General features: G+C 39.1%; 2 protein-coding genes across 3 annotated transcripts in view; one reads left to right on the plus strand and one right to left on the minus strand.

Annotated features, from left to right (window-relative positions):
* The window catches only part of POLR2B (RNA polymerase II subunit B), a 45,624-nt gene extending 29,075 nt beyond the window's left edge, over positions 1-16,549 (plus strand). For both annotated transcript variants that reach the window (XM_027597929.1, XM_027597930.1), the window contains 11 exons: positions 653-851; positions 1,166-1,334; positions 8,406-8,502; positions 9,506-9,600; positions 11,247-11,497; positions 11,685-11,774; positions 12,021-12,128; positions 12,871-12,984; positions 13,363-13,523; positions 15,627-15,822; positions 16,308-16,549. In XM_027597929.1, the coding sequence (XP_027453730.1) occupies positions 653-851; positions 1,166-1,334; positions 8,406-8,502; positions 9,506-9,600; positions 11,247-11,497; positions 11,685-11,774; positions 12,021-12,128; positions 12,871-12,984; positions 13,363-13,523; positions 15,627-15,822; positions 16,308-16,397 (1,570 nt within the window). In that variant the 3' untranslated portion in view covers positions 16,398-16,549. The remainder of the gene's footprint in view (positions 1-652; positions 852-1,165; positions 1,335-8,405; positions 8,503-9,505; positions 9,601-11,246; positions 11,498-11,684; positions 11,775-12,020; positions 12,129-12,870; positions 12,985-13,362; positions 13,524-15,626; positions 15,823-16,307) is intronic.
* Positions 16,470-20,509, minus strand: part of IGFBP7 (insulin like growth factor binding protein 7) — a 69,882-nt gene continuing 65,842 nt past the window's right edge. Inside the window, exons 3-5 of the mRNA XM_027597931.2 lie at positions 18,839-18,955; positions 17,787-17,912; positions 16,470-16,723 (exon numbers count right to left, since the gene is read on the minus strand). Of these exons, the coding sequence (XP_027453732.1) occupies positions 17,802-17,912; positions 18,839-18,955 (228 nt within the window). The 3' untranslated portion in view covers positions 16,470-16,723; positions 17,787-17,801. The remainder of the gene's footprint in view (positions 16,724-17,786; positions 17,913-18,838; positions 18,956-20,509) is intronic.

Below are 20,509 nucleotides of genomic sequence, written 5' to 3' on the forward strand. Positions count from 1 at the left end.
GATTTTTGTCATCAAGTAAGGGACTTGTAAGGTTTTGTTTAAGAATAAAAGTCTTTGTGACCTGTTAAAGTCTAATAATAAGAAATAACATATAATATAAATTTTGTGTATGTAACATGGATAATAGTAAGTAAAAAACTTAATAAAAAGATGAACCTGTTTTAAAACTTATTTTTAATACTTGAATGCATGTTTTATTGTAAAAAAATTTCAAACAACATATAATGAAAAATACATAAAAGCCACCAATTCATATTTTCCTCTTAAAAAGTAACCCATACCCATATATTCACAAATAATTCCCTTTATTTATTTATTTAAAAAGATTTTACTTAACCTCTACACTAGTGTGGAGCTTGAACTCAAAATCCCAAGATAAGAGTCATATGGTCCAATGACAGAGCCAGCCAGGCACCTCCAAATAGTTCCCTCTAGGACAAAGCAAGACAAACTAATAGTAATATTTATAGGACCACACTTCATGTGTATTGTTTAGTAATTTGCATTTTTTCCCACTATTAATAATAATATATCTATTTTGGAACTCTTTCTGTATCTGTACATGTGGAGATAGGAATACTCTTTGTTAAGTAGTAAGCTGAGTTAAAATACTTCAGTAAATAAGGAAATAAAGTGAATTCTTCTTTTTTAGTTGGCAGGATCTTGTGGCCAGTGGGGTAGTAGAATATATTGATACTCTGGAAGAAGAAACAGTGATGCTCGCAATGACTCCAGATGATTTACAGGAGAAAGAAGTAGCTTATTGTTCCACATACACACACTGCGAGATTCATCCGTCAATGATTCTTGGTGTCTGTGCATCTATTATTCCCTTTCCTGATCATAACCAGGTTGGTAGCAGTTTTTAACTTCTGGTTTGTGAGGAATTGGGGGAAGTAGATAAAAACTAAATTGATCTGTAGTTTTTCCTAAAGAAAAGCATGCTGATGAAGGGACTATGAACTCCTATGAAATCTGCATTAAATATACTTATTTTTTTTCCACTGTTAGGAGCCAGAGTTGATTATTCCAAATGGTTATCACTTACCTTTCAGAAAAAAGCATAACCTTTTCCAGCCATATTCCTATTTACGTAGTACCCTGAAGTTTGTTCCTTTAGAAGTAGTTAAATTTTCATTGATTCTGCTTTTCATTTCTACTTTAGTCCCCTAGAAACACATACCAGTCTGCTATGGGTAAGCAGGCTATGGGAGTTTATATCACCAACTTCCATGTTCGTATGGATACATTGGCCCATGTTCTGTATTATCCTCAAAAACCACTTGTGACTACACGGTCTATGGAATATCTACGATTTAGAGAGCTGCCAGCAGGTATGTTCAGTTTTGCTCTTCAGTTTTTAAGATCCTGTCTTAAAGTGCTTAAGGCACTTTTCTCGGTGCTTGTGAGGGTTAATAAAATACATAACGACACAGCATCTATTCTCTCAGAATTTATAATGTGGGAAACAACACAATAAAGAGATAGATATGTGGAAAGTATTACGATGAAGTACAGGAAATGATTGATTCCTATTGGAAATCTAGAGCCAGTTTCACAGGGGAGGTGGCATTGTAAGCTAGCATAAAGTTGATGAAAGGGCGTTTGAATTTGAGAGATGGATTGAGGAAGGGCTTAGATGCATGAATGTATGAGATAGGGGAATAGCAGTAGTCATGGCACTTTAGTATGACTGGAGTGTAAGTGTACGAGTCTCTCATAGTGTGGAGAGAACAGGTTGAATTTTGAGAATGAAGACTCATCCAGCCTTTTGGAGCAAGGAAGTAATACAAATAGAAATTTATTGTAGGAATATCATTCTGGCAGTTGATACAGATTGCAGTCAGGTATGGTATTGGAAGGGGATAATTTAGAGGTTTTTGCCGTGGTCTAAATAAGAATTGGTAAGGTCCTTAAGAAATGAAGAGTGGAGGATGAGTGCCTGTTGGAATACCCTTGATGGGACTTGATTAATTGGATGTGGAGTGATGAAGGGAGCGAAGATAGGAATTGGAAATATTGTTGGCATTCATGGCTTGGGTGAACAAGAAGAAAGGGATACTCTTAATAAGATTGGGAGCACATTAGAAGGAAGAGGTTTTAGAGGTAAGATAATAAATTCAGTTTTCAGCATGTTGATTTTGAATTGCTGCCCTAACTAAGAAATTTTTTTTTTAAGATTATTTATTTATTTATTTGTGAGAGAGCCAGAGTGTGCACACATGAGCAGGAGGGAGGGGCAGAAGCAGAGGGAGATGAAGAAGCACACTCCCCCCTGAGCAGGGGCTGGGCTGGATTCCAGGACCTGAAATCATGACCTGAGCCGAAGGCGGACACTTAACCGAGTCACCCAGGCACCCCAGAAAAGTTTTTTTTTTTTTAAGATATTTTTAATTTATCTGAGAAGGAGAATGAGCAGGGAGAGGAGCAGAGGGAGAGGGAGAAGCAGACTCCCCGCTGAGCAGGGAGCCCCATGCAGGGCTTGATCCCAGGACCCTGGGATCATGACCTGAGCTGAAGGCAGACGCTTTAACTGACTGAGCCACCCAGGTGCCCCCAGAAAAGATTTTCTGATAGTTGTAAATGTGGTTTGAAAGAAGGTCAAATCTGGAGCTGCGAAGTTATTGATATATTAGTGATAAATATAGAATACCATGAAATTGTTGAGGGAAATTCAAAGTGAGAATAAAGCCAGAAACAGAACTTTAGGCACCAGGAAAAGAAATGAGAAGACATTTGAGATAATTACTGATTAGGAGAATCAGGAATTTGCAGGAGGAGATTCTTAAGGAGACTGGACAACAGGTAAAATGGTGCAGAGAAATCTAAAGGGTAGGGAAGCGTTGAATGTTAAAGGAGGCAGCATAGTTCTTTGGCATAACTGTTTTCTTATTATTAATAGGATTTTGGCTTTAGCTGTGCGTAATGTTATTTATTTAGTAGAATTTGCTTTGTAAATAGTGGCCTTAAATTATTAACTATACTAGGGCATCTAACATTTTGATGGCAAATTCTCATAGGTTAGAATGATTTATTTTCAGAGTCCTCCACAAGGGGTTACTCTAGTCTAGGAAAACACCATCTGTTAGGTTGCCTACAATATGCTCCTATCTTTGGGGGATGCTTGCACTGTTGTGTTTTCTTCAACATTTAGCTAATAGTTTCTCTGTGGCTAGAGAAAAAAAAATACAGGTAAAGGATTAGATTTGAAATAAAATGTTCTTCTGATACTGGTATGAAGTGTGCGTGCACTCGTGGCTGGTAGGGACTACACATGCTTTTCAGTTCTGTTATGGCTTCATGCCTTAATCACATTATTCTAAAAACTGTATTTTGAGATAATTTCAAACTGATAGAAAAGTTGTGAGATTAGTACAAAGAACTTCTGTATACTCTTCATCCAGATTTCCTAGTTCACATTTTACCACATTTGCCTTATTCTTTCCCTTTCTCTTCCTGAACCATTAGAGAGTAAGTTGTAGACGTGAAGCCACATCACTTTTTATTCTTCAGTGAATGTTTCCTAAAAACAAGGACATTCTCCACAGTACCACAGTCAGAATCAGGTTAACATTGATATCCATCTTGTGAGCAATCCTTAGTTCAGATTTTGCCAGTTGTCCTGATAATGTCCTTTATGCATCTAGGATCTAATCCAGGATTGTGCATTGCATTTAGTTGCATGTCTCTTTAGTCTCCTCAGGGTGGAGCAGTTCTTTAGTTTTTCCTTGTCTCTTATGACCTTGATGTTTTTGAACATTTAGGCAAGTTATACTTTGTACATTGTCTCTCAGTTTGGCTTTGTTTCCCCATGATTGTATTCAGGTTATGAATTTTTGGGCAGGACTAGCAAAGAAGTGTGCTGTATTATCATTGCATCATATCAGGAGGCACATGCTGTCTATATGTCCCATTAATAGTGACTTTTAACTTTTATCATGTGATTAAGATGGTGTCTGTCAGATTTTTCCATTTTTTGTTAGTATTTTGTACTAAGTCATAGTAAGTCTTTTGTGAAGAGATACTTTGAGACGATGTAAATATTCTCTTCCTTGTCAGCCACTAGTTTAGCATGATTGTTGCCAAATGGTGATTTTTCTAATTCCATCATTCCTTCCATTTTGATGCTAAAATTTTCTCAGATTTTCCAGTGGGAACAGCTTCAAGATGACTCCTGATAGGTCCTTCATCCTTCTTTACATACTTACATTTTGTGCTTTCCTTAAACCTGGACTCAGCCATTTCTCTTTTCAGTGAAGGATAGTATTTGGAAACCAAAGTGGTGCTAAGTGTGCTTCTTGCTATTAGAATATCATCATTTCTAGGCCCTCTCAGCTGATAACCTAGGAAAAACATGTATGCACATACTGCCCCCCACCACTTTGTCTATTTTTATGACTATATTTCAAGGAAACATGAGTGCACACTAGTATCTCCTATCAGTCCAACACTGGAGTGTTTATTTTAGAACTCCATTTTCTGATAAGGAGAAATCTGGTTCCCACTGGCCTCAGTTTCTTTACTTACTTGCTCACTCTGTTGATGTAACCAATCTCCTGACCTCCTGGCTGAATTATTGGCCCTGGCCTTGTCTTATATGCCAGCTACATTGGCCAAATTCTGAGCCCTGACTTAGGGGTTGGGGCTAATCAAGTTATCTTAAGGAATGTCTTTTTGATGAGTATCATTCCTGTTTCCGTAGTGTACTGTTACCTTGGTTGACATTATCTGGGAGCAGAAATCCTCGTGACAGAATCTCATCTTGACTTAAAGTATGTCTAGGGATTTAGAGCCTCCTCAGTGCTGAGCTGAGGTTTGAAGTGGGTGAGAACAAAGTGGCAGGAAGGGTGTGAACCTGTCTTAACAGGTGGGTTGTAATCCTAGGTTTCACACTTTCATAATCCTTTAGCTCACAGATGTTTTCTTTTTTTTGAAGATTTCTTTTAGAGAGTGAGTGAGGGGGTGCAGAGGGAGAGAGAATCCTGAAGCAGACTCCTTGCTGAGTGTGGAGCTAGACTTGGGGCTTGATCCCAGGACCCTGACATCTTGACCTGAGCTGAAATCAAGAGTGAGCTGCTCAACCGACTGAGCCACCCGGGAGCCCCTTAGCTCACAGATATTTTTATCGAAGTTAGTAATATTTATTGAGTATTGAGTTTATATGAAACACCAAGGTGCTTTACACATGTCATTTCTAAGCATCATAAAAGCATTTTGGTATTTTTTCACCTGCAAAATGAAAATAATAGTAGTACCTACCTCATAAAGCTTTTATGATGATTAAATGGTTAAATCCACTCAAAACTCATGGCTTAGTGCCTGGCAGTTAATAAGGGAGGAATAAATGTTAACTGATTAGAAATAGCAGCAGTGGTATCATCTCTGTTTTACAGCTGTGGAGATAGGATTCTAAAGGTTAAGTTATTTGCCCAAAGTTACACAACTTAAGAAATGTAAGTCCAGAATTTAGACTCTGGCCTATGTTTTTCCTTTTTGACCAAATGTAGACCTTTTCCTCCCATCTCTCTTTCTTGTGCCTTTTCCTCTTTATTACATTGCATCTTAGTTTGGGGCTTTTAAGAAAAAACTATAAGAAGCATAATTAAGAAGTTAACTGCTTTTAGCTAAATTTAGCTGATCTCTTAGTCTTGCCCAGATACCTTGGATAAAGGTTCTGGGAAGGAAGGGGCTGCCTCCTGGGCTCTAGTTGATGTAGCATATGTGGTGATCCAGGAATTGTCACAGAAGAGACAGGAAATCCTCACAAGGCCAAGACAGTTGAGCACCTATAGGCTGCATCACCTGGAAAAAGGTGCGGGGCATAGGTGGTGCTCCACCAAAATGTGAGGACATGCTGGGGAAGTCTTGCCCGTTTCATGTGTCACAGATGTGATATATGCCCTACTACTGGCTTCCTTAGTAGGATCATATCACATCCTCCAAGACCCTGAGATTTCTGCAAATTTCTTCACTTTTCAGAGCCTCCCCTGCCTTTAGGAACCTGCATCTTTATGTATTTTCCTTGCATTATGCTACTTGATCATTTGTGAAACTTAAAATTCTTCTAGTTCTCCCAAAGAATCCACGCAAAAGCATGGTGACTGATGTGGATGCTACTAAAGATTTCATAGAGGAAATCATTTAGATTTCAGGAGGAGTTTTCACTGCACACCTGAGGAGTGACTATGTATTTGACTTTCCTGATTCTCTGAAGGCCTTGCCTGCTACTAGGGTTTTATCCAGTGTCCACTTCCCCGACATTGCCCTTTCCTTGGAGAATTTCACACTCCTTTTCCTCCCCAAGCAGAGCACTTTAGCTCCAAATTTAAATATACAAACCCAGCAAGGTGCTCAGAAGAACAAATGCCTTCTTGTTAGTATGATTCTTCTTTTGTAGAGAGCAGTCAAGGTTATATTTAACACAAAGTATTTAGTGTTATTTTTTAAAACGGCTTGCAGCCACAAACTCCTACACGGTTAGGCAGGATTGGTGAGTTAAAGAGAGGTTTGCCTTTCCATTGGGGTTAGCTCTGTTCAGTTTCAGCTATGGTTGTGATGTGTATGAGTGGGCCCAGTGATGCCAGATCTGATTTTTCAAGAAAAGTTTGAATTCTAAGCTTTTGTGTAGATTTAATTTTTGAAGTGTTAGAAATGAATTCAAGTTAAAAACAAAACTCTGGGGGCACCTGGTTGGCTCAGTTGGAGGACCGTGCAACTCTTGATCCCAGGGTTGTGAGTTTGAGTCCCTTGTTGGGTATAGATACCACTTAAATATTAAAAAAAAGAAAAAAGTATGGCAAGATTGAAACCATAGAAGTTATGGAAGACAGGAAGAGATGAAAAAGGAGAGGATTTGCTTTTGTAACTTTTTTTTAAAGATTTTATTTATTTATTTGACAGAGAGACACAGAGAGGGAACACAAGCAGGAGGAGTGGGAGAGGAAGAAGCAGGCTTCCTGCTGAGCAGGGAACCCCATGTGGGGCTCGATCCCAGGACCCTGAAATCATGACCTGAGCTGAATGCAGACGCTTAATGACTGAGCCACCCAGGCGCCCCTGCTTTTGTAACTTTTGATGATCATGATACAGTTGATGACAAAATTGTTCGGAAATACCACACTATTAACATGCATACTTGTGAAGTGAAAAAGGCCCTTTCTAAATAAGAAATGCAGTCTGCTGGATCACAAAGAGGTCATAGAGGTGGATGTGGCTACTTCACGGGTGATGGAGGAAACTTCGGTGGAAAAGGAGGCTGTGGTGGTGGCAGCAGAGGTAGTTATAGAGGATGGTGGCGATAGTGGTGGTGGTCCTGGTTATAGCAGTAGAGGAGGCTGCGGTGGCGGTAGGCCCAGGATATGGACATCGAAGGAGGTGGATATGGTGGTGTTGGTGGAGGAAATGGTGGTTACAGTGAAGGGGGATATTTTGGAGGAGGTAACTATGGTGGTGGTGGGAACTACAGTGATTTTGGAATTTACAGTGGACAACAGCAGTCAAATATGGACCCGTGAAGGGGGGCAGTCTTGGTGGAAGAAACTTGGGTAGCCCCTTTGGTGGTGGTTATGGATCTGGTGGTGGAAGTGGTGGATATGGTAGCAGAAGATTTTAAAGGAACTCAGAAGAAAAGGGCTACAGTTCTTTTTTTTTTTAAAGATTTTATTTTATTTATTCATGAGAGACAGAGAGAGAGAGAGAGGCAGAGGCAGAGGGAGAAGCAGGCTCCTCGCCAAGCAGGGAGCCTGATGTGGGACTCGATCCCAGGACCCTGGGATCATGACCTGAGCCGAAGGCAGACGCTTAACCGACTGAGCCACCCAGGTGTCCCAAGGGCTATAGTTCTTAGCAGGAGAGAGGGCGAGTTGTCAGGAAAGCTGCAGATAGTTGTCCCAAATGCAGTAAAGGAATTGTAAAAATCTGCCACAGAAGGAATGATGATCCACTGTCAGAAAAGTTACTGCAGCTTAAATAGGAAACCTTTCTTGTTCAGGACCATAATAGCCACAGTTTGCAAAACGTGCAGCTATGGCTTAATGCAGTCTAGTGTCAATTAGATGTACATTCCTCTTTTGTTTTTTGTTTTTTTTTTTAAAGATTTTAAGTAATCTCCACATCCAACGTGGGGCTTGAACTCATGACCCTGAAATCAGTTTGCTTGCTCTACTGACTGAGCCGGCCAGGTGCCCCTAGACGTACATTCCTGAGGTCTTTTATCCCTTGTAGCTTTGCCTTTTTCTTTTTCTTTTCATTATATCAGGTATATTGCCCTGTAAATTGTGGTAGTGGTACCAGGAATAAAAAACTTAAGGAATTTTTAACTTTTCAAAAATAAATAAATAAAAGGAACAATCTTCAACTATAAGCCAGATGAGGCTTATAATGTATGCTCTTACGTGCACTTACAGGTATCAACTCCATTGTGGCCATTGCATCGTACACGGGATATAACCAAGAAGACTCTGTTATCATGAATCGTTCAGCTGTAGACAGAGGCTTTTTCAGGTCAGCTGTTTACGGTAGTTGTCAAAACACAGATACAGTGCAAACATTAATACTTTAATTAAAAAAAGTTCTTAAAAAATGAAAAAAGTTCTTTAAAAATAGGTTTGGCTTGTATGTATCCGAACTTTTTAGTGGTTTTGAAGGTCAGGCTGAAGGAAATTTTGATCTGACAACAGAGAAATTTTTCTGTTAAGATATTTACTCTTTTGCCTCCATTCATGAAGCTTTGTGAATATATGGCAAGCACATACTGTTCTATAGATACCTGTATAGAGTTTAGTGTGGTGAAATCAGTGCCTTACTCCAGAAAACAGGAGGCCTGGTTGATGTCATGAATGATTGAAGACACTATTTCTTGTGTCTCAGGATTTTCAGATGCTACTATTTTGAGGTCCTCACCCCCCACTTTTTTGGTAAGCATTGAGATAATACAGAAATGTCTAAAGAAATAAAAATAAACCTATTAATCTTAGGACCCATAAATAACTATTGGTTTTTTTCAAACTTTTAAAAATTATCCTTCAATTATTTTATTGACAATCTGAAATACATAGCGTATGAAGATTGGTTAAAAACTGAAAATTTAGAAGATGGATTTTTTCTGTATAGTGTCAGAGAATAGCACTAGGACCAGAGGGTGGGCATGATAGCTTAATATCATAAATTTCTCACTAGAAATATTGGAGCAGATCCTGAGTGACCATCTCTGAGGTTTATTATGGAAGGGATCCTTATTTTAGGTAGGAGGTTGCAGTTAATGACCTCAGATCCTTCCTGTTCTCACATATAATCCAGCCGTGTTAAGATTACAGGTCAAATGCTATATGTGTGGCCCATGTAACAGCATTTAAGACTTAACTTAGACTCAATATAGTAAACGCTTGTCCTAGATTAATGGTTTAAATTGTCTTCCAAGTATCAATTAAGTGAAAAGTATCGGTATGTTCTAAGCTCTTTTATAAAAAGGAAAATAGAAGTTATCTTTATAACCATGTGTTTTTAGGTCTGTCTTCTATCGATCATATAAAGAACAAGAATCTAAAAAAGGATTTGATCAAGAAGAAGTTTTTGAGAAGCCAACTCGTGAAACATGCCAGGGTAAGTGATACTGACATTTAAATTATGGAATTTAAAGTCAACATACATGGGGGCGCCTGGGTGGCTCAGTTGGTTAAGCGACTGCCTTTGGCTCAGGTCATGATCCTGGAGTCCTGGGATCGAGTCCTGCATCGGGCTCCCTGCTCGGCAGGGAGTCTCCTTCTCCCTCTGACCCTCTTCACTCTCTCTCATGCTCTCTATCTCTCATTCTGTCTCTCTCTCAAATAAATAAATAAAATCTTTAAAAAAAAAAAATAAAGTCAACATACATGGTTGTCCTAATTAATACCTTCCCCTGCCCCCTGTCACATGGGAGTATGATTTCATGTTATTCTTAGAGCTCATACATAAGAAAATGTGTGTTTGCCAAAAGTCTTTACACATAGGAGTTGGCTTGTTACGGTCCTTCCATCCTGGTAGATCCTGCATTGAAGAGGGTATTTAGGAGATCAGAGAGGTCATGTAATTTCATGTGATACACTACAGCCCTTCTTACTTGTACTCTGAACTCTCCCTCCATTTATATGTTTGCATGGGAACTTCCCCCCCTCTCCACACTGTAGTGTGACCATAATATTTGTCTAGCCACAATATTTGTATACATTTAACAGATAAACGAAGTGATACCTAGCACTTTTTGTTTCTTCTAGAAAACTCAAACTTATTATCTAGTTACAATGTTCACAGACACTTAAAAACTGTGTATGCAGTGGGATGGATGGGATGTCCCAGGGAAATATGTGTATCTGCTAGTTTTGACTTCTAATGGTATTGTGTGAAGTAAAATATGTTTTGTTTTTTAAGTCATTTTTCTATTCCGTTTCCTGTGGGTGGTTCTGTGTAGTAGTGAATTGATGTCCAGTGGAGTTAAGATTACATAAGATGAAATTCAAAATTTCTGTGTGAGGATATGCGTAGAGGGCATATTCTTTTTCTTTTCTTTTTAAAAGATTTATTTATTTCAGTAAGAGCATGAGCCCGGGGTGGGGAGGGGCAGAAGAAAAGGGAGAGAGAAACCCAAGCCGACTCCCCACAGAGCAGGACTCACGGCTTGATCTCATGACCCTGAAATCAGAACTGAGCTGAAACCAAGAGTCAGATGCTTAACCAACTGTGCCACCTAGGCCCTCCGAGGGCATATTCTTTTTCATGTAAAAAAGAGATCAGAAGATGGCAACACCCTTATCCAAAATCACCCAGCATATAGATAATCTGATTTTTCCAGTGCTTAGTCCAGTGGTTTTTCAGAATTTCGTAATAGTTTGTAGTATTTGGAATAAGAGCATTGTATTATTACTACACATGGTTCATGGTGTTAAAGATTCCTATGAACTTCTCTGACTTGGAACTGATTTATGTATTTGGTTTAATCTTTTGGAAGGATTATGTGACTTTTTAAAGATTTTATTTATTTGAGAGAGAGAGCATGCATGCGCACAAGTTGGGGGGTAGGGCCAGAGGGAGAAGCAGACTCCCCACTGAGCCAGGAACCAGACGCAGGGCTTGATCCCAGGACCCTGACATGACCTGAGCTGAAGGCAGACGCTTAACCAACTGAGCCACCCAGGTGCCCCGGATTATGTGACATTTTAAATATTTTATATAGTAGTACCATTTCAGAAAATTCCATGTCTGTTTCCTCATAGGTATGAGGCATGCCATTTATGACAAGCTGGACGATGATGGTTTGATAGCTCCTGGAGTCCGTGTATCAGGAGATGATGTTATTATAGGCAAAACAGTCACCTTGCCTGAAAATGAAGATGAATTGGAGGGCACTAATAGACGCTATACCAAGAGAGACTGTAGCACATTTCTGAGAACTAGTGAGACGGGCATTGTGGATCAGGTTATGGTAACTCTCAACCAGGAAGGATATAAATTTTGTAAAATAAGGGTGAGTGTAGCTTTTTCATATTGCTGTTTATAAAAAGTAAACCAGGGCAACCTTCTCAGGTCTCCTCCCTCTTTGGGAGCTTTGTACTATCACTCAATAAACTTTGCTTTGCTGCCTACCAAAAAAAAAAAAAAAAAAGTAAACTAGTTTGGCTTAAGTTAATTAATCTATTTTTATATGAATTCAGGTCCGCTCTGTTAGAATTCCACAGATTGGAGACAAATTTGCTAGTCGACATGGTCAAAAGGGTACTTGTGGTATTCAGTACAGACAAGAGGTAGGTATCTTGTATCTCCCTTACCCCAACCCAAAGTTCTGTTTAACATTTTATTGAATCTTGTTCATATTCAACACTAAAAAGTCAAGCCTGTGCAAAGGTGATAGAGGCTTGACTTTTTAGTGTTGAATAAGAATATGAACAGAGCGTGTTGAACAGAATTGAGGACATAGAAAACTTCGGGGGGGGGATCAGTTCCAGTTTTGTAGTTGAGAGAGTTGTCTCCTTTTAAAAATTTCTTTCTAGGATATGCCTTTCACCTGTGAGGGTATCACCCCTGATATCATCATAAATCCCCATGCCATTCCCTCTCGCATGACTATTGGTCACTTGATTGAATGTCTTCAAGGGAAGGTAAGAGATTTTCTTTAAAAATATGTTCCAAACTGATGTTTCTTCCAAAATGATGATAGGTGATTGCTCTCATATTTGAGTCTGGGTTCTTTGTTGGAAAAAGCTAGTATGATACTTATTTTCCTGCTTTTAAGTCGGTTATGATTGTGGTGGTTTTTTTACCCCCAGCAAAAATTTGTGAATTTTTGTAAAATTTACTACATCTAATCTCTGCATACATATATGGTTATCCTTTTGACTGGTTCTTTTCTGTAGATTAGGAGTTAATTCATTGGTGGTTAGTTCAATGTGAACTTAATAATTGTATAGCTATATTATTAGCTATATTCATGCATCTTTCAGTGGAGGTTATCTATTTTTAAGTATCTTGTTCAGGTAGAATGGCTATGTCCTAACACATGGGGGACTTGGTTTTACGACATTAAAATGTCATTTTCTTTGAGCCATAGGAAATAGTTGGGAGTCTCTTTTTTTATCTGGTCTTGTAGATAGCTTCCTTTTTGAAAGCTTATAATTGAGTTGTTTTAATTTTTTCAGTAGTTTGTTATAAATAGTATTTCATTTAAGATATTAATAAAATGAAACTTAAAATATTACGGCTTTCCATAACATAGATTTTTATGTTCAAAATCTTCCCTATATAGGAAGGCTTTTTTTAAATTGAATATATTTTTATTGATAAAGACTTATAAGGGACAACAGAAGGATTCAGCTTTTAAAGACTACTTTTTTTTAAAAAAAGGTATCCGCTAACAAGGGTGAAATTGGTGATGCCACTCCATTTAATGATGCTGTTAATGTGCAGAAGATTTCTAATCTATTATCTGATTATGGCTACCATCTTAGAGGAAATGAGGTATGTTTGCTCTTACATTAGTAGCTGTGTCTATTTTTTATATGTGTGTAGTTTGATTTTTTTAAAAAAAATTCTTATTGAAGTATGATGCATGCTTTAAATATGTGCACAAATCATAAGTGTACAGCTTGATGAATTTATTTCACACAAAGTGAACACACCTGTGTGACTGGCACCCAGATTTTGAAAATTACCAGAACGCCTTTAGGCCTAGATGCCCCCTCATGTCTCCTTCCATTTACTACCCCCACCTCCGCCCCAAGGTAAACAGTCTCTTGATTTTATATTGTCTACTTTCAGTTTTCATATAAATGAAATCATATAGTCTGGGCACATATATTTAGTATTTTTAAGTCTGTACTTCAAAATCTGTTTCAGGTCCTGTACAATGGGTTCACTGGTCGAAAAATCACATCACAGATTTTTATTGGCCCCACATATTACCAGCGTTTGAAGCATATGGTGGATGATAAGATTCATTCTCGTGCCAGGGGACCTATTCAGATCCTTAATAGACAGCCCATGGAGGGTAGATCTCGGTAAGAGAGCTGCATCACCGTCATTGTTATTAACTAGCCTTTTTTTTAATGAAAAATGTCAAACACATACAAAAATAGAGATAATGGTATAATGAGACCCCCCCCCATATGCCTGTCATTCCACATCAATAATTATGAATGGCCAACCTTACTACATTTATCTCCCCACTCCTACCAATTCCTGATTATTTTTGAGCAAAGCCTAGGCATATTTCTTCTATAAATATGTTTCAGCATATATTTACGAAAGAGTGGTTCTCAAATTTCTTGGTTCCAGGACCCCTCAGCTTTTGTTTGAATTATATCTTTTGATGTTAATCATGTTAGAAGTTAAAAGTAAGACTTGAAGTATTAATTTATTAAAAAATAACACTAGTAAGGGGGCACCTGGTGGCTTGGTCGGTTGAGCATCTGACTCTTATCAGCTCAGGTCATGATCTCAGGGTCCTGGGATCGAGCCATGCCTCGGGCTCTGTGCTCACTGGAGAGTCGGCTTGAGATTCTCTCTCCTTCTACCCCTCCCCCTGCTTGTGTGCACGTGCATGCTCTCGCGCGCAAATAAATCTTAAAATAAGCCCATTGCACATTAACATAAATAACACTTTTAATGGAAAATATATTTACCAAATAAATTTAGTGATGAGTGACATTGGTTTACCTTTTTGCAAATCTTTTTTTAAATTTTTTAATGTAAATTCAATTATCCAACATACAGTACATCATTGATTTCAGATGTAGAGTTCAGTAATTCATCAGTTGCATATAACACTCATCATATCACACGCCCTCCTTAATGTTCTTAAAAGGCAGACTTCCTGCTGAGCAGGGAGCCTGATGTGGGACTATTCCCAGGACCCCGAGATCATGACTGAGCTGAAAGCAGTCTCTTAACCAACTGAGCCACCCAGGTGCCCCTGCAAATGTTTTTAATGAGCAGGCTTACTAGAAGACAGGATTCTTGTATCTGCTTCTGCATTCATTCCATTGCAGTATTTTTTATATTTAAGTATATGAGGAAAATCCTACCTCACATAGATACGTGGTTGGAAAGGGGAGGAATATTTTAATAGCCTTTTTAGGTGACTGTGGATATTATTTTTTGATGCTATGCCAAAACAAGTTGTAGTTTCTTAAAGGTTAGCTGTGATGTAGAATCTGAAACCATCTCAGTGAATCACTTGTATTTATCAGCGCCCCTTATGCATTGTTCAGGGGTCACCTGTAACCTTGATAAAGTATCTGATGTTCAAATTTTCCTGATTGGATGATTTTTAAATAGGTTTGTTGATTTCAATCAGGATACAAATACGTCTGTGCTTTGCAGTTGGGTTTTTTTGTTTTGCTTTGTTTTGTTTTTAAATCTATAGGTTGCCCTCCAACCTTTTTTCCTTGCAGTTGATTTGTTGAAGAAACTGGATTGTTTGCCCTGGAGGGTTTCTCACACTCTGGATTTTGCTGATTGCATTCCTGGGCTGTACATTTCTATTTTTCTTATAAACCGCTAGTTAGGTCTTGAGATTTGATGAAATGGAAGGATTGCATTCTTTTGCAGTAATACTTATAGGCAGTGTTGTATATTTCCAGTATCTGGTTGTGTTTTATAATTTTAGCAGCTATGTATGATCATTACTTGAAGCCCTTAATTAAATGGGGACTGCAAATTGTTGAGATTCTAATTTTATCATTTCTCTACTTAATAGCTGGAATACTTCTGGAGAGAGAAACTTTGTTTCCTCAACTGGTTATCTTGTGACATAGTTCATATAGGCAGGATAAATGCTTGATTCTTTCTCTTTATTTACCAGTTTTCAAATGAGTTAGTTGTCATCCTCCAAAGTTGACTGATGATTTGTTTTTTGGTAATACTATTAGAAAATCATTGGTTTTATGTATTTTGTATATTGAGACTGTTAAGGAAACCATCACCATCCACTTTTGGCCATTTGAACAGTGCATTTCACTTCTATACTGGGGAAACCTGTTACCATTCACCTGTTCTTTCCATTACTTTTGCCAATGTACATTTATTTCAGGCTTGATTGCCTGGGAGACTCATTCATGGAGAAGCTGCTTTATAAAAATCTGTTCTTTGTTCCTTAACAGTGATGGTGGCCTGCGGTTTGGAGAAATGGAACGAGATTGTCAGATTGCCCATGGAGCAGCCCAGTTTTTAAGGGAAAGATTGTTTGAGGCATCAGATCCATATCAGGTTCATGTTTGCAATCTTTGTGGAATAATGGCGATTGCTAACACGAGGACCCATACGTATGAATGCCGGGGCTGCCGCAATAAAACCCAGGTGTGTAGACCTTATTGGCAGTTGATACTTGTTTAGGATATAACCATGTTGGTCTCATCATCCAGGCAGGTTCCTTGTGGTGGAACAGATTGGCATTTTCACAATTTTGATTAATACCTGTATAAGATTCCTAGTTTTAAATGAGAAAGATAATTTGCTTTTTCTAAAAACCAGTTTTGGTGGGATAGTTTCTCTAAGCTGGTCATCTTTTGGAAATAAGGGTGTGTACAAGGCATTTTAAACATTTTAAATTAAGGAGTTTAAAAGAAATCTTTTGAGAAGGGTGAATATAAATTATGTCTGGCAGGAAGGCTGAAATACCAAAGCCTCTCAGGAGAAAGAACCACAAGCCCAGGTAGCAGGATGAGTGTTACCACCCCTTATTTATCATCTACAATACCAAGACCTTATACCTTTTTCTGGGGTAGGGAAGTGGGGTCACTTCAAATACAGTTTTGCTAATTACCTTTTTCTCCTCCCCCCAGATTTCTTTGGTGCGAATGCCTTATGCGTGCAAACTGCTGTTTCAGGAACTTATGTCTATGAGTATTGCACCTCGAATGATGAGTGTTTAGCTCTTTTAAGAGAGTCTCAAGATACTTGTAAATATTTGTTTCTTCAAGATTTTTTTTAAAAAAAGTACTGCATTGTGAGAGAAAGCATTTTATTGATTTTAATTACATGCATGCTTTTCTTCTGTAAATAGACAATAAATTTTTGTAGTCTTGATGTGTTATCTTCATTTTGGATTTCCTCTATGTGAAACCAGCGAATATAACTAAGTGTTAGTGGATTGGAGGAAAAGAAACTGGTTATTAGGCAAGAACAGGGCTGTAGTTATCCAGGACTTTCAGTGATGCAGACGGGTATATTCTGCGGGTTTATAGGTCAGCACCTTCACCTAGTTAAAGAAAAAGGTGAAAATTAGTTACAGATATGGATGTGGTTGACTTTCTGAGCTTTAGGTACTTTTTAGTATTTCCAAATAAATGAAGATGTTAAAATGTGGGGATTAAAGGGTTTGTGAGTAACTGTGTACAAATGAGAGGGTAGAATGCTCTTTGGAATGTGAGCTATGGGATTTTGTTGTACTGGGCTATGCATAAGCCATGGACCTTGTTAACAGAAGTGGAAGAGCTTGTTTCACAGACAAGCAAATTGAGATGGAGAGAGGCTTAGGAACTTTCCTCGGCCATGAAGCTTTCACTCAGCATTCCAAGTGGAGGATAATTAGGGGCAGAGCTAAGACGCAAACATGACGCTGAGCTCCTGCTGTTTTGTCACCTGGATTTACACAGCCTGGCCGAGGAGAGTCTGACCAAGCCTGTGTTTACTTGATACTTCCTCCTTCCATACCGCAGGTGAGCAATCTGCACGGGGGGATGGGCCGGCGATGCGGATAGTAAATTTTGTTTAGTTTTTGGTTTACGAGAAGCCAGTTCAGACATCGGTCTAAGAGAAGTATATAAATGTAAAATAGCCCTTCCCTGACGCTGCTAGGAGAGGTGCTTGAGAGGAAGCTTTTTTGATGGTGAAGCAGAAGAGAATTGGGTCCTTGCCAGTATACTCTCCCTTCTGGCTTGTTCTTATAAAAGCTCAAAGTGAAGGACCAGAATTGCTCACAATCATTTATTATTTTTTTTTAATAATCATTTACTTTAAAATGGAAATTTAATGTCATAGTTGCAACACCAAGGAAGACTGCCATGTGGATAGAGAGAGGAAATAGAAGCCATTCCGTTCAAGTTTGAGATGTGAGGTAAGGTGAAAGCATCATCATCCTAACAGTAGCATTCCATTAGCCATCCAAATGTTCTTTTAGAGCCCTGTGCTCTCCATTTTGATGGCATGCCTTTGTGAATAACAGTTTCATAAGAACAATGTCGGATACTCTCATCCTTAGTTCTGTTCTGTTCTTAAACAAAAGCACTAGTCCTTAAATGGTTGTGAGATTTATTACCTACCTTTTTCCACTGATTTCATTGTAAGGGATCAAACACTGTAATTTTTGCTGATGCTGAAGCCTGTCCTTGGGAATTGGATGCATGGCACTCATATTCTCCAGCATCTTCCTTACTGAGAGGAGATACCTGTGGAAAAAAAGGACCTTTAGCTCCTCTATGGCAGTCCTCTCTTCCCTGTGGCTTCACTTAGGTCATTATTTCTTAGGATGAATCAGGGATTCATAGCAAAGATACTGCCAGAAAGAGTGCAGGTTCTGTGCTGCAAGATGGACAGCTTGCCCCGGGTGTTCTGCCAGGAGGATTCACACTCTGAGGACACAGCACGGACAGCTTTTGATCACACTACATAGCTTAAGAACTGTGAACAGGTGCACATACCAGTTTGAGGAAGACCTTGATAGGGTATAAGTACAATTTAGAAGTATCAAAGGTCAAATAAAAATAACTATTAATTAAAATAATTAATGCTCGGGCCATTTAGTACCCTGTAAAGATTTTGCTTTGAATTTTTTTTGTGTGTTTTAAAGTAAGTTCTAGGCCCAACATGGGGCTTGAGTTCATGACTCCTGAGATCAAGCGTCACATGTTCTACCGACTGTGCCTGCCAGGCGCCCCTGCTTTGAATTTATCTTTTTAAGATTTTATTTATTTGACAGAGAGCGCACAAGGGGGGGGGGCTGCAGGCAGAGGGAGAGGGAGAGGGCGAAGCGGGCTCCCTGGATGTGGGGCTCGATCCCAGGACTACGGGATCATGACCTGAGCCGAAGGCAGAAGCTTAACCTGCTAAGCCAGCCAGGGGCCCCCTGCTTTGATTTCTTAAAAGAAAAAATTAGTGCTCATTTATTTGTTGTTTTTTTCTAAAACATTCAACCAATCTCAGCTCTTTTTTAAGTTCCCTCTGAAAGAGGAGTAGCAGTTTCCTGGTAGGCCTGTTCCAAAGAGGTATGGCTGCCAGGGCACATACTTTCAGCTTGGCAGGACATCTGGCACATTTGCCAGGTTTGCTGTGTCTAATCCTAGGAATGAAATCCTTGCCAAGCCTTGGTACTCACCAGCACCCAGCCAGTGACTTCATGCTTTTCTGGGCCACCCCGGGTCTGAATAGCCAGGTTGTCCCGGTCACCAGGCAAGAGTTCTGTCCTTTGAACTCCATAGTTACCCCTTTTTACCTACAAAAACAAAAGGAAATAGTCTTGAGTTTTCTGCACTGAATTATCAACTTGGAAGTAGCCACATTCTTAGACTGTACAGGGCATACATCAGACTTTCTAACTGGATTAAACCCAGCAATTTCCATATTATCCTTTCCTGAATAATTAAATATAGATCTTCTTTATTTCTTCCTATCAGTTTCCCTCTAAAGTTTATATATTTTATTTTATTTCTTTAAAGATTTTATTTATTAGAGAATGAGAGATAGCACGAGACGGAAGAGGGTCAGAGGGAGAAGCAGACTCCCTGCCGAGCAGGGAGCCCGATGTGGGACTCGATCTCAGGACTCCAGGATCATGACCCGAGCCGAAGGCAGTCGCTTAACCAACTGAGCCACCAAGGCGCCCCCCTCTAAAGTTTATATATTTTAAACTAATGTATTTTTCTGCATGCTTGGGGAATACACACCGTCATACTTTGCTGTCACTGACTACCATCATTCACTCATGCCCTTGTAAATTCTGCCTTTCTTTGCTGTGCTTTTTCTTGCTTGTCACGCCGTGTTTGACAAACTGTCACCAAGTGCTAGGTTTGATTCTTGGGACCTTTCGTCGGAGCCCAAGTCCTGCAACCACCTCTATAATGGAAAACAGTAGGTTGAGTCCAAAACCAATACTGTTCCTTTTGTTCTGAGGGCTAAGGGGTTCATTCTAATGATTTACTAAGGACTCGTGAGCAAAAACGCCTGTCAAGTACACGCTGTCACCGTTCTCTTATGACAAAAGCTGCTTGCTGCCCACCCCTGTGCATCATGACGAGAGTAGGGATGGCTTAAGAAGACATTCAGTTTCCTTGGTTTGAGGGTAACAGTGAACACTGTCCTAATTTCCCCCCTCATGAACTGTTCATAATATAAACTGGAAAATAACACAAAAATCTATGGAAAAATAAAATTTATTTGTAAAACTTCTGTACATACACACTTAGCATAAATTTCTAGAAGTGGAATTGCTGAGTCACAAAGTATTTTAAAGCTTGTGACAAGGATGGGTTTAAAAAAGATTAAAGGGATACACGAAGCAGTGCTTGTTTATTCCATCCCAGGCCACCTTTAATAAGAGCTAGGTTGATGTTTACTGATATTGCAATCTCACAGGTAGTTTTCATTTTCTTTCATTATTAAGCAAATTCTGAGTCCCAGAAGCCCAGCTGACAGTGTGGACACTCTCCATGCGTGTTACTTCTTCCCGCATGATCCCACTCCCACCACAGTCCGTTAGGCTGCTTCTCTCAACTTCAAACCTACTCTTTATTTTTTCTGCGGCGTGACACCAGGGCTGGGGCTCTGAAAACCACGAGGGATCTAGGCCAACTCCTACTCTATAAAAAAAAACAAACCCTGGCATTATTGATTTCGAATGCCTGGATTTTGCTTGCTTGCTTTTTCCCCCTGGGATTTCCCTCTATTGCGACTATGAGAGAAAACCAGTTATCTTAGTGTTTTTCGCACAGAAGTGCTAGCAAGACAAAACAGATAAACTTAGTAGGCATCTTTTTTCCTTCTGTTTCCC

The sequence above is a fragment of the Zalophus californianus genome, chromosome 2 (assembly GCF_009762305.2).
Source record: "Zalophus californianus isolate mZalCal1 chromosome 2, mZalCal1.pri.v2, whole genome shotgun sequence".
In the NCBI taxonomy this organism is placed as follows: domain Eukaryota; kingdom Metazoa; phylum Chordata; class Mammalia; order Carnivora; family Otariidae; genus Zalophus; species Zalophus californianus.